The 13,220-nt window shown below is 42.7% G+C and overlaps 2 protein-coding genes across 2 annotated transcripts; one reads left to right on the top strand and one right to left on the bottom strand.

Annotated features, from left to right (window-relative positions):
- Window positions 1-1,048: 1,048 nt before the first annotated feature.
- Window positions 1,049-2,037, bottom strand: LOC309374793 (mas-related G-protein coupled receptor member H-like; the record flags this gene model as incomplete). The annotated part of the gene is made up of 1 exon (XM_081919973.1): window positions 1,049-2,037. The coding sequence occupies one exon, from the start codon at window positions 2,035-2,037 to the stop codon at window positions 1,072-1,074; it is 966 nt and encodes a 321-aa protein (XP_081776099.1). The 3' UTR covers window positions 1,049-1,071.
- Window positions 2,038-7,856: 5,819 nt separating this feature from the next.
- On the top strand, window positions 7,857-10,332 carry LOC309374794 (mas-related G-protein coupled receptor member H-like; the record flags this gene model as incomplete). Its single annotated transcript, XM_081919974.1, has 2 exons — window positions 7,857-7,884; window positions 9,539-10,332. The coding sequence occupies 2 exons, from the start codon at window positions 7,857-7,859 to the stop codon at window positions 10,330-10,332; spliced, it is 822 nt and encodes a 273-aa protein (XP_081776100.1).
- Between the last annotated feature and the right edge of the window lie 2,888 nt (window positions 10,333-13,220).

Consider the following 13,220-nt stretch of genomic DNA (forward strand, 5'->3'; position numbering starts at 1 on the left):
CGTAGTCGAATAGATAACATGTCCTGCCGACTATAAACAAGTCTATTTTGGCAGGACAAAAAAGCCAAATTCTGAGTTGAGGAGCAACCAGCCGCTGCATCTACACGCACCATTACAAAAAATCAATGGAATGGAGGTTATCTGTGATCAATATGCCTAACGGTCTGAGAAGAATGTCAACCAACTCTACAGTAAGTCGGGTTCAGCAGGTGTGGCCATTTCCCCACTGTCTTGTGGAATCATTTGCAGTTGATGTGGCCTGATGAAGTGTGCAAGATACTTGCAGCTTTGCATCTGACAATGTGCCATTTGGATCCCTGCCCATCCTAGCTGGTGAATGCCAATGGAGAAGTGTGTGTGTGTCATTGGGTTCAGGGTTTAGCAAACACTTCATTGTATGATGGTGATAGTGCATTCCATTTTGGGATAAGGTAGTGGAAAGAGTCATTGTCAGCAGTGGCGTAGCGTGGGGGGTGCAGGGGGGCCCCAGCCGCACCGGGCGCAACATCTGGGGGTTAGGGTTAGGGGGCGCAAATCCACGGGTTAGGGGGCGCAAATTACTTGCCTTGCCCCGGGTGCTGACAACCCATGATACGCCACTGATTGTCAGGAGTATGGTCTCCCTCTCAAACATGTCTGAAAGCTGTGCCTGTTCTCCCTGCCTTCCGTCTCCCTGGGAATTAATGACAGTTTAATCCCCTCCAGCTGTTCCTGGAGGTGACAGATTACCGCAATTTCACTCTGGGTCCAGGACTGAGACACAAGGAAGATGCTGCTGCTTCTCTTGGCAGCTTTTGATAACATTGAACATGATATCCTACTGCACCAGCTCTGCCGGATGGGTCAGATTTAGATAGTCACATTGAAGGCTGATCCTTCAGACCCCACAGCTACGCTCTACATTTCTACAGGGCTATCCAAAGTCAATCTATTTGAGTTTTTACAAAGCACAAACAAGAATCCTTAGCACTAGAATGTGGAGCACAGAAGCTCTGTTGAATTTTATCTTGAGAGAAAGAATGGGTAGGAAAATACTGAATGAAGAATAAATAAACAACACATGCATCATAACTAGGTTTCCAGTTCCTCTCTACTCTCTCCCTCCTCCACAAAGATTTTCTTTAGTATACTCTCCATGCTTCTCCTAGTATTGTCCCCCCTCTGTCTCCCAACCAGGAAATAGATCAATGGATTAACACTGCTGTTTAGGCAGGCACAGAAGTAACCATAACGCATAATATGGGAGGGCAAGTGCTGGTTAAGCACTTTCATACAGGAAAAAACATTCAGTGGGAAAGAAAAAATGAGAAAGAAGAATAGAGTCAGCAAGATGGCTACCAAACGCTTTCCTCGCTGGTATGGTTGTGATTTAAAATAGACTTTGATGAACAGAGTCAGAGTGGAGATAGTTAAGAGTGGGAGACAAATGATGCCATTTATGAAGAACTGCAAGTGTTTTAGGAAATAATATGTAAATTCATGTGTCAAGAAAAGAGTGAAGTGAATTGCAGGGAGAAGAAAGGACAGGACCCACAACAGGGCAGAGACAGTGCTGGATAAGTGTGTTGGCCGGTGACATCGATACCAAAGTGGGAAGAGGACAGACACACACCTGTCAATGCTGATGGCTGTCAGCAGAAATTGGCCAACACTGTATGTGAATAGGAAGAGGTCATTGAACAATACACTTATAAGATCATGATACAAATTAGTTATGCTCCAGTATATTAGTAGAATACTTTCAACAATGAGCAACCCAAAATCAGCAGCGGACAGGTTCACAATGTATGTCGAGAAAGTGCTCCTCTTAATGCGGACGCCAAGCAGCCAGATGACAGTCCCGTTGCCCCACAGCCCAAACATGATGAAGGGAAGAGTGATGGGAAAAAAAATATGTGTTTCTAAATTATATTTAGCAATCGATCCTGGATCATCATTGTTGCTACCATTGTTTGGAAACTCTGTGCCGTTGTATGTCGCTGGATATTCTTTGCTGACATCCAAACGAGGCAAGGATGGCTGAATGAAATTAGCCATTCTGTTCAAATTTTGCGTTCGGGTTCTTCTGCTGTAGAATCGCCTCCTAAAAGAACATAGGGAGGGAGGGGTGGAGTCAGTCCCTGCTACTGAGCTGGGTAAATAGATGCCAGGTAAGGCTGGCATGTTTTGCCTCATTTATGGAATTGGTTTGAAAATCCACAACTGATATTTTTAAATGGAAGTACTGGTGGGCAAGAGAGAGGGGGGAGCTTACCTCTGGTTGTTCCATGTCTCTGGGACACTTCACTTGTCGGCTTTGCTCCATTCCTTTTCGAAGGCTATGTCAGCAATATTTTAGAAAAGCAGCATTATTCAGCTGTGGGGGCATTTTACTGCTGATTTTATGAGCAATGTTTGTAGAATTTACCTGGATAAGAAGAGTTTGGATTTGATATCCTTCTTTTTCACTACCCTAAAGAGTCTCATAGCAGCTAACATTCTCCTTTCCCTTCCTCCCCCACAACAAACACTTGGTGAGGTGAGTGGGGCTGAGAGACTTCAGAGAAGTGTGACTAGCCCAAGGTCACCCAGCAGCTGCATGTGGAGGAGCGGGGAAGCGAACCTGGTTCACCAGATTACGAGTCTGCCGCTCTTAACCACTAAACCACACTGGCTTTTGGAGTTTGGGGAGGCTAATTTATTCTGTTACTTTTGTCAGTAGGTAAATTCACTTGGATGACTTTTTGTTCAGAAAGTGCACACACACACACAAACACATGTGGATTTCCATGTCATCATCAGACCCCATTATACAGGTGTGTACTTCCCTGCCACCTCATTCTTCTCTACTTCCCTTCTTCCTATTCTCCTTCTGGCTTGCCATTAGGATGAAAAAGACCTAGATTCCTTAGCAAAATTAGTTTCCTTTCTGTGTCTCCTTTAGTCGCCATTTCCTCTCTGGCAAGACCATTCTCTCCTGGGATTTCTTTTTCTGTTACCTCCTTACCTCCATTTTCCCTTTACCATGCTTCCTCCCTCCTTATGCCCCAGGGACCCAGCAACATCTCCCCAACTATTTCCTTCAAACTTCTGTAGAAGTGTTGAGAGGCTTCAGAACCCTTTGAATTTTTCTGCAGCCTCATTTCCAGTCTGTCTGAGCCCACCTGGTTGATTAGAACGCAACCCAGGAGGCAGCTCAACAGTCGTAGCCTCCATGATCTCCAGAAACCGAACATTTCACATGAAACCCTCCCTTTGCTTTAGGATACTTACTTCCCCCCTTTCAGTAGGTTTTCCATGTTGTTGTTGGCATTTGTCAGTCTCAGGAGACAATGGAGTGCTCCTTTGGGGGTGAAGTCAAACTACTGGAAAATTGCAGCACCTGCTGTGGTTGTAGAGACTGATATGGGGGAGACCCATTTCATTGCAGGTGGGGCAGATGAAGGGATATGCTTTTACTTACATTGTCTGTACAAAACTCCTAACTATATATGTATAGCCTGTTATTGGGACTCTTGACAAAAAGTCTTTCCCTCCTTGTCTCTCTCAGGCAACTGAAACTCCTCCACTGAGATATAAAAGGAGATAATGCAATCGTGTAACTTTTTAAGCACCAGTGTTCTGGGGTTTGGTTTTCTGCTCAACTTTTGTTGTGCTATAGTCCTTCCAGACAGCAATAGTGTGGCAGCATTTGGGAAGTATGACCGGACAGCTCATAAAGCAGAATAAACCCAAACGTTATCCACTGTTTTTGTAGGAAGAGCATGCTGCAGAAAGCAGCCATTTCAAAATATTTAGTCTGCTGGGGGCGGAAGACACAAGTTTAATGTCAACTGTGAAAAATATAACTTGGAAAGGAAGAGATGAATAAGAGCGAAGGGATTTTAAAATGTTTTTTCTTCTTCCTCTTAGTAAGGAAAATGGCTAAGGGATTCAGCCAAAAGCTTTAGAGCACTTTTACTTTCTTTTTTTGAGGAGGGGTGTGGTGGAACAAAGAAAGGGAGACTGAAATAGAGCCAAGAGCTACTGCAGAAAATAATTTCCCATCAAGAAAAGATTCCATGCACAGAAAGTCCTACCTTTGTCCAATCTTATCTGTTTTCCAGGAAAAGAGAGGAGAGAGACTTGTGATATTCTGTTTCTAGAATTTCAGGGTCTTGGTCACAATCTCTTCACTGTACATCCACCACTGAACACAAAATCTTGAGCAGATAATGTCAGGGAGTGTTTTGTGTTCAATAAGGGCAGGGGTGCAGCATTCATATCCTGTTAAAATGTTCATAGCCATTAGTTGGTGTCCCAATTAGTCATGAGCAAGTTTCTATTTTCTCAACATAAATACTTCAGCAATTTCCTGTGCGTTCAGGAAATCACTTATCCAAGTCTCCAGAGATATATGCACTTTATACTTGCAGGTGTTTTGAGGGCTCTTACTCATCCTCAGAGCTTTGGTTTAGCCTGCAGAATGTCCTGGATTCACCCAGTGGCAGCTCCGGGTAGGGATAGGAATGATTCCTGTATATATCTCTGCTGGTCAGTGTCAGCAATCTGAGCTAGGTAGAATAATGGTCTGACCTTGAACAAGGCAGTTTCCTATATTTATTTATTCAAAGTTTTGAACATATAGATGGGAATTGAGAACTGATGTGTGTATGGCTGGGCTGGGTACCAAAACAAACTGAAGAAGAGATGTAGACAAAGGAGTCCAGAGACTTTGCAATAAAGGTTGCCACTGAAGAGGAGCATGAAGGAGAAGAAATATGTGAGGACACCAAAGAGAAGGAGAAAAAAAGCAAAAAGAAAGGATGTGATGCGTTAGTGCTGGCGCAAGACATTTTGCTGCCTGAAGCAGAGGACCAAATGTCACTCTTAAAGTCTTGCTGCACCTTTTCCTGCCTTCATCCTTCCCTTTCACCCTATTTCTGTCATGAGAAGGGCCTTCCTTACCTTTCTGCACTCTCTCCTGCCACGCAGAGAATTTGCGTAGCTTGCATCTGGGAGCAAAGAGGCTTGAGAAATTTCAAGTATCCTACTTTTATCCAAACAGAAATCTCTGCTTACAAGTGGCAGTAGATTGGCTGTATGTATTCCCTTGTAGGAGGTTTCCCAGAAAAAAATGAGGTCCACTTGCTGAAAAAAGGGTTCTGTATCCCTACTGTACCATCATCCTGCTCTTTCCAGCCCATTAGCTGGGCTCTCTTTCTCCGAGTGTTTTGGAAATCTCCTGCTTTGGGAGCAAAGTGCTTCCCAGTGCTTAAAACTTACTTGCAGGATTTTGAAGTGTAATGGAGCCTTTCAAAGCACTTTTGTATATTTTACAAATGGAGCTGTTAGTGTGCATGATCACAATCCTCTAAAGACTATATTGACAACCCAGTGACAATCGTTTTTCACTTATCACATGACAATGGCAAACAGATTAAGTATAAATGAAGGCAAACAGGCACATCCCAGCACATCTTGTCATGCGCTCTTAAATGCATTGAATGTTTCCTCAAGACTTGGGAGTTGCATTGGTGTCTGCAAATCTTCTGGTTCCAGCACAGGATTACTTACTTCTGGTTCTCTATCTCAATATCTGATCCAACGTTAGTCACAGGTAAGCAGAAAGCTCATGTTAGAAATTCTTTGCTTGCAAGAGCAGAAAAAGGAGTAATTACTGTGGCAGAATTAATTTTTAATTTTATTATTATTATTAAAATGCACAGCTTTGATCCCTGGGGTTAAAAGGTTCAAAGATAACACAGCTGTGAAAGATTCTGTATGAGGTTTTAGGAACAGAAAAGTATAGGAAGCTGCCTTGTAAAATTCAGTCCATTTTCTCCAAGGAATTCAAGGTGGTGTACATGGTTTGTCTTGCTCCTCCTTTTATCCTCACAACCAACCTGTGAGATAGGTCAGGTTGAAGGACTCTGGTCCGAGGTTATCCAGTGAGTTTTATGTCTGTGCGGGAATTTGAAGGCTGGTCTCCCAGATCTTACTCCAAAAACTTCAAAAGGGAGCATCCCAGAATGAATGGGCAGAGACTATGTGTTCACACCTGTACATCTGAATGGCTTCACAAGTTCTCCAGATGGCTGTGTGGAGGTCACAGACAGGATCTGCTTTGACAAATATACTTTCCCTCCTAGGCACTCACTGAATGTGTGACGGGTGAGGAGGGGGGCTAATATAAGGGATATGCTCAAGTATATAATTTATTTATTTCTTTTTTAAAAAAGATATTTATTGAAGTTTCAAAAGTTATATAAAAGGGGAAAAAAACAATAATACAAACAAAACACAAACAAGAACAAGTATAATTTCAATCCTTTGTTTTCTTATAACTTACTTCCCCGACCTCCTCATACCTCCCCTTTCTGTATCCCAATTTCTAATTATTAGTTCAGCAAATCATCTCCCTTAATTTTCATTTAATTTTTAGCCTTTCTTTTCTTTTACTTAATCATTACAGCTGAAAACCACTTAGTTTCTAAACCAACATCGTTCTAACATTCATTAATTTTACAATGTTTCCTAAGATAGTCCTTAAATTTCTTCCAATCTTCTTCCACCGTCTCTCTTCCCTGGTCTCGGATTCTGCCAGTCATTTCTGCCAGTCCCATATAGTCTATCACCTTCATCTGCCATTCTTCCAAGGTGGGTAGATCTTGTGTCTTCCAATACTTTGCGATGAGTATTCTTGCTGTTGTTGTAGCATACATAAAGAATGTTCTGTCCTTCTTTGGCACCAATTGGCCGACCATGCCCAGGAGAAAGGCCTCTGGTTTCTTCAGGAAGGTATAATTTATTTCTCCCTCACTGAAGCAGTTCTGTTTAGTACAACATCAGGCTCAGCGCACTCCCTGTCCTACTGGAAAAGGCAAAACAGAAATGGGGAACACAGAACAAAATGAAAAAAAGTGGTGAAACTGGTTTACTGAGATAAGCAAGAAATGGCTAGTGGTATTCATTTTAAATAAAAGAAATATGAGATAGGCCTTTATTTATGTCAATTGCCTGGTTATGTCCACTTTTTACAGTAAAATGAATACCTCTAGCAGTCTCTTGCTTATCTCAGTAAACCAGTTTCACCACTTTTTTCAGAGTGGTGACTTCAGAGGCGTATTGCCCCACACACAGGAGGCAGAATATAAATTGATCATCCATTGATGTGTTCAGTGCCCTTTTAAAGTCATCCAGGTTGGTGGCCATGAGTATATACTTTGGGAGCAGATTCCACGGTTTATGTATCTACTTTTCAGAGAAGTATTTTCTTTTGCCTCTCTTGAATTGTCCAGCATTCAGATGAAATAGATGGCCCTGACTTCTAGTATTATAGGAGAGTAAGAAAAATAATAATATGGCATTATAAATTATTATTATTATTATTATTGTTATTATTATTAAAATTTGTATACTACCGTATACTCACCTATACCACCCTAAGTTCTTACATTTGCTATAATATTGCATGCTTTTAGTGCTTTTTGGTACCTCCATAATTCCAGTTTCAGCATGAAAATTTAGAAGCTTTTTATGATTCTATTCAATAAATGTATTTCACCTGATCAATTCAGAGTCATTTTCCCCCTACTACTTGCAAGCCCACTTTTGCAAGAGTGATATTCTAGGGGATTGCAAAAAATAATTTCCTCCTAAATTTGCAGGTGATTGTATTGGCAATCCGGTGATAATAGTTTCTGTCTTGTCACATGATACTGGCAAACTGATTAAGCATAAATGAAGGCAAACGGGCACATTGCTGTACATCTTGCATTGAGCTTTTAAATGCATTGAATTTCCTCAAGACTTGGGAGTGGCATTGATGTCTGCAAATCTTCTGGTTGTTTGTTCCAGCACAGGAATATATACTGCTGGTTCTTTCTCTCTCCATCATGATATCTGATCCAATGTTTGTCACAGGTAAGCAAAAAGCTCAAGTTAGAAATTCTTGCCTGCTTATTTCCACTTTTTACAATAAAATGAATACCTCTAGCCGTCTCTTGCTCATCTCAGTAAACCAGTTTCATCTTGTTCCATGTTCCCCATTTCTGTTTTGCCTTTTCCAGTAGGACAGGGAGTGCGCTGAGCCTGATGTTGTACTAAATCAATCACTGAGAATCTCCAAACCCATGGACGAATTTAGTCCTAGCCAGGTTCATAATTTGGCCAGTGAAACTGCAAAGGAACAACCCAGAGCCTTGGAGCAAGCTCCCCATTGTTCATTGGCAAGTGGAGATGGCTCCAATGAATGACCCAAACATCTTTGTAACTCTCTCAACTTGGGGTGGGGAACCTCCAGCCGATGGGTCAAATATGGCCTGTCAACCTTCTGCATTTTAATAATAATAATAATAATAATAATAATAATAATAATAATAATAATAATAATAATTTATTTATATCCCACCCACCCTGGCCAAAGCCAGGCTCAGAGTGGCTAACAACAGGAAAAATAGCACAGTTTACATAAAATCACAGCTAATTAATTAAAATACATTCTAAAATAAATTCAGAATCAAATTAATGGCAACCATTGGGCTAGAGTTCTGTGAGGATTACAGAAAGAGGGAGGGGGTCAGATTGTGCCTTGGCCAAAGGCCTGGTGGTACAGCGCTGTCTTGAAGGCCCTGCGGAAAGATGTCAACTCCCGCAGGGCCCTAGTCTCTTGTGACAGAGTGTTCCACCAGATCGGGGCTACGGCTGAAAAACCCCTATCTCTGGTTGAGGCCAGCCTAACCTCCCTGTGGCCCGGGATCTCCAAGATGTTCTTATCTGAAGACCGTAAGGTCCTCTGTGGGAAATACCAGGAGTAGTGGTCCCATAGGTACAAGGGTCCTAGTTTGTGTGAGGAAGAAAAGGTAGAGCTTGACCAATATGGGCTTAACTAACCATGCCTGCAAAGGCCCCTTTTTGTAAATTCTGAGGCACCTGAGAACCACGTGTGATGTCAGGTGATTGACAGGTGAACTAACAGCACCCCATCCCTTGTCCTCTGCAGGACAGAGATGGGAGAGAAATCATTTCAGAAGCCATGTGGCAGTATAGCTTTCAACTGGAATAAAAATGTCCTAATCTTCCACATCCTCAGGGGCGGGGGGCTATAGGGCAAGAGGCTCCCACCACTCCTCTTCATCCAGCCACGCCCTGACATTAGGTTTATTATTGAAGAGGTAGCCTGAACTCGAAATGAAACAGATGAGCTATTTCACCTTAAAAATTAACTCTCATATTAGGAATTAACTCAAGAATTAACTCACAAAGACAAGAAAGAGTAGGCTGAAAAGCTTTACTTTCATCTTTATTCATTAACAAAGACTAATTCCACCCTCTCCACCCCCAGCAGACATATCTACACAAGAAGAAGCTCAACAGCAACAACTGAGTACAATGGCCAGTCTCAGCCCAATGGCCCTGCCTCCTTTCAGTGCTAAAGAAGACTTTAATGGAGAAGACAATGCAACTTCCTTCTCCAACAATAGTAGTTATGATTATCCAGAATGGATTTTGTATATTTACCCAAATACATATATTTTTTCTATACTCACAATTTTAATTTGCATTTTGGGGCTTTTAGGGAATGGGACTGTCGTCTGGCTGCTTAGCTTCTGCATTAAGAGGAACTCTTTCACCATTTACATCCTGAACCTCTCTGTTGCAGACTTGGGTGTGGTCACAGCTAACTTTTTTATAGAAATAATTTTGTTGACAACAGGAGAATATTATGGACCCCTGTACAATTTTCCACAATATGTCTTTCAATTAATGTACAGTGCTGGTCAATATCTACTGACAGCCATCAGCATTGACAGGTGTGTGTCAGTCCTCTTCCCAATTTGGCATCGATGCCGCCGGCCAGCAAATTTGTCCACCACTTTGTGTTCCATAATATGGGTACTTTCTAGCCTTCTCTGTGGAATTAACTTCGCCCTCCGCCTGACTAAAAAGGTGCACTATTATACCATGAAAGGTTACCAGTATGCCGTGAACGGCATCCTTTGCCTCCTGCTCATGTCTATCTCAACTCTAATTCTCTGCCTCAAGGTCTCCTTCAAATCGCAACAGCGAAGGCGGGGTAAAACTCTTATAGCCATCTTGCTTGCTCTTCTTTTCTTCATCATTTTTTCGTTTCCACTGAATGCCTATTACATCAGCCCGTATGTTTTTGAATCAGCCTCTCTCTTTTCTTCAATTTTTGTCTACTTATTTGCCTGCCTGAACAGCAGTGTTAACCCTTTGATCTATTTCCTGGTTGGGAGGCAGAAGAGAGGCAGACATAGGAAGAGCATGAAAGCCATACTTCAGAATGTTTTCAAAGAGGAGGAAAGCTCAACAGAGGAAGCAGAGACCTCTGTTGAAACAAAGTGCTAATGGTCCCAAAAGACCATCACTTTTATCCAGTTTATACTATGACATTCTACTTAGCCTACTTAGTTTGTATTCAGTATTCACATCTTGCTTGAGCTTATATAGGTGAGGTTGTAGTCTTTTCCTGTGACTGAAGACGGTTCCAAAAGTATTTGGCACAAACTCCACTAGTATGGCCAAAATTATTTTGACTTGGATTCTTAGAAAAAGCTATGGTCTTCCCAGTAGTGATGTATGGAAGTGAGAGCTGGACCATAAAGAAGGCTGATCGCCGAAGAATTGATGCTTTTGAATTATGGTGCTGGAGGAGACTCTTGAGAGTCCCATGGACTGCAAGAAGATCAAACGTATTCATTCTTAAGGAAATCAGCCCTGAATGCTCACTGGAAGGACAGATTGTGAAGCTGAGGCTCCAATACTTTGGCCACATCATAATAAGAGAAGACTCTCTGGAAAAGACCCTGATGTTGTGAAAGATGGAGGGCACAAGGAGAAGGGGACGACAGAGGATGAGATGGTTGGATGGTGTTCTTGAAGCTACCAGCATGAGTTCGATCAAACTGCGGGAGGCAGTGGAGGACAGAAGTGCCTGGCGTGCTCTGGTCCATGGGGTCACGAAGAGTCGGACATGACTAAATGACTAAACAACAACTTAGAATCTCATAGCTGCAGAGGTGGAAAGAACCCGAAGGGACATTTAGTTCAATCCCTGCAAAGCCACCATATGCCTTCTGAATTCCACTTTTTTTTTGGGGGGGGGGGATACCTTGAAAAATGAAAACCTTGGAACATGAAGAAGTTTCCTGTGCCACCTACTACTGTACTGCGACCTTGCAAAATCTTCCTTCCTGGATAGATACTTAAGGATGGGGAGTTCCATGTTGTGAGCTCATCAACAGAGAATGAGCAGAGCTCTTTATTGAAATAGGAGGGCTTTAGTCAGTTGAGGCGGGTAGATTTGGAGAGGAAGAGATAATGGCCACTAACTTACAAAGCAGTAAGGGCAGCCGGAGGGGCGGGGAAGGCACTAAAATTCAGGTTAAGGCATTTGTGCTGCAGGTGGGAAGGACTAGAAATCCCATGAATTAAACTTGGGGGGGGGGCCAAATATGTGAGTGGTGGAAGAAGTGATTTCTTCAGGCAGCTGAGTTTTGGATAGACAGGAGCATCAAGGAAAGAGGATATGTAGGTGAATGTGAACTGAGTTGTAACAGAGGAGCCATAGAGGAATGGAATGACTTTTGCCTTACTGCTCAAGGGGAAGAAACTTGACAGACTAAATATCACGAGCAATGTACAGGGAAAAATCCAAAATAAAGAAAAAGCTCACCCACCTATCCTTTACATCCCATTGATGCTGCTGCTACAGGACAGTAATTCTTCTTCTTCGGGGAACTGGGGTGTGGAAAACCTGCCCTCACACTGACCAGGTGGATACAAGGTTCCTTCAGTTTTCAGTGATGCCACTGCTATAGGACATGTCCTTGAACAGTCAATGAAGGAGGGAGATCTTCCTATCCTCCTCCTATATTCAAAATATTGATAACCGTTGAAAAGAATATTTTTGTCACATGATGTGGGCAGAATTCCTTAGCAAAATGTACTGCTCTAGGACATGACCTTGAACAGTCAATGAAGGAGGGAGATCTTCCTAACGCTCCAGGATGCCTTTAAAAATTGTATGTGTGTGTGTATATATATAATGATGCTTCTTTCATGTCTGTAAACTGCTTTGAAATTTTCACCATTAAGCAGTATATGAATATTATGAAATAAGAAATAAATACATTTGCATGTATATCTTTGAGTTTCTAGTGTACCCATGGCCATGTTAACCAGCTAGAGCATAGCAAAATGAAAACGAAACATGACAATACTCAGTAAAAATAGTTCTCCTGATTACATCACAGAGTGTTGTCTGGTTCCTCATTCCCTGCAATTTGCTAACCCAATTTTCTCAAGAATGCCTTTATGAGGTAAGAACCTCCTCCTATATTCAAAATTTTGATAGCGGTTGAAAAGAATATTTTTGTCACATGATGTGGGCAGAATTCTTAAAAAGGGTTGGTGGAGCCCTAAACGTCATACAGGGAACTTGAGGACATATCTGCTTTTATTCCCGTTGGGTTGCATTCATTTCTGCAAGCCTTACTAAAGGTAAAGGTAAAGGTACCCCTGCCCGTACGGGCCAGTCTTGACAGACTCTGGGGTTGTGCGCCCATCTCACTTAAGAGGCCAGGGGCCAGCGCTATCCGGAGACACTTCCGGGTCACGTGGCCAGCGTGACATCGCTGCTCTGGCGAGCCAGAGCCGCACACGGAAACGCTGTTTACCTTCCCGCTGGTAAGCGGTCCCTATTTATCTACTTGCACCCGGAGGTGCTTTCGAACTGCTAGGTTGGCAGGCGCTGGGACCGAGCAGCGGGAGCGCACCCCGCCGCAGGGATTTGAACCGCCGACCTTTCAATCGGCAAGTCCTAGGCGCTGAGGCTTTAACCCATAGCGCCACCTGCGTCCCGCAAGCCTTACTACCATCTACTTATTCCAGTGCTGAGTGCTGCATTTGCTGTCTCCCACTCACCATATTGCTGATCAGCATTTTCTCACAGGTATGTAAACGTCTCAAGTTGATGTAGTTCATTTGCAAAAGCGGGAGGAGAACCATAGCTGAATGGAAGAGATGTAGATGGTTTGCAGCCAGGAAGACCCAGGTTGAATCCCTGGACTCTTGGGATATAGGGTCACAGTATGGGAGCCAAAGCCAGTCCAAGTAGGAAATGCTGGGCTATGCAGACTAACCATCTGCCTCACTAGGTTTCTACACCACCAATACAATGTTATAAATAATCTCAATGTCAGGCTAATCAATACAGATGTTTTTCTAAGTCTCAT

Source organism: Podarcis melisellensis (assembly GCF_964234715.1).
Source record: "Podarcis melisellensis genome assembly, chromosome: 7".
NCBI lineage: Eukaryota > Metazoa > Chordata > Lepidosauria > Squamata > Lacertidae > Podarcis > Podarcis melisellensis.